Source organism: Mesitornis unicolor, unplaced genomic scaffold, assembly GCF_000695765.1.
Source record: "Mesitornis unicolor isolate BGI_N332 unplaced genomic scaffold, ASM69576v1 scaffold25781, whole genome shotgun sequence".
In the NCBI taxonomy this organism is placed as follows: Eukaryota; Metazoa; Chordata; class Aves; order Mesitornithiformes; family Mesitornithidae; genus Mesitornis; species Mesitornis unicolor.
Window position 1 is genome coordinate 11,408 of NW_010163554.1, and position 252 is coordinate 11,659.

General features: G+C 60.3%; 1 protein-coding gene across 1 annotated transcript in view; it reads right to left on the minus strand.

Moving 5' to 3' along the window:
• GCNT3 (glucosaminyl (N-acetyl) transferase 3, mucin type) overlaps positions 1–248 on the minus strand; it is a gene marked incomplete at its 5' end in the record, with an annotated part of 1,496 nt that extends 1,248 nt beyond the window's left edge. Inside the window, one exon of the mRNA XM_010194010.1 lies at positions 9–248. Within this exon, the coding sequence (XP_010192312.1) occupies positions 9–248 (240 nt within the window). The remainder of the gene's footprint in view (positions 1–8) is intronic.
• Between the last annotated feature and the right edge of the window lie 4 nt (positions 249–252).

Sequence of the window (252 nt, forward strand, 5' to 3'; positions counted from 1 at the left end):
TGGATGACCATGGAGTAGGCAATGGGGAACTCCGCCTCCTCCTGGCTCAGCGGGAACTCAATGAACCGCCGGCTATCCTTGAAGCTGCTGCAGTCCTTCGTCATGGTCAGGTACTCGCCGGGTGTCAGGGAAACCCTTTTGTTCGAAACCTCCAGGTTGCTAAGCTGGGCCTCCTGGATGGCCTTCTCGTCCCCGCGGACGATCCCCGAGCAGTTGATCCTCCTGCCAGGGGAGAGTTCCAGCGCCTGGTAG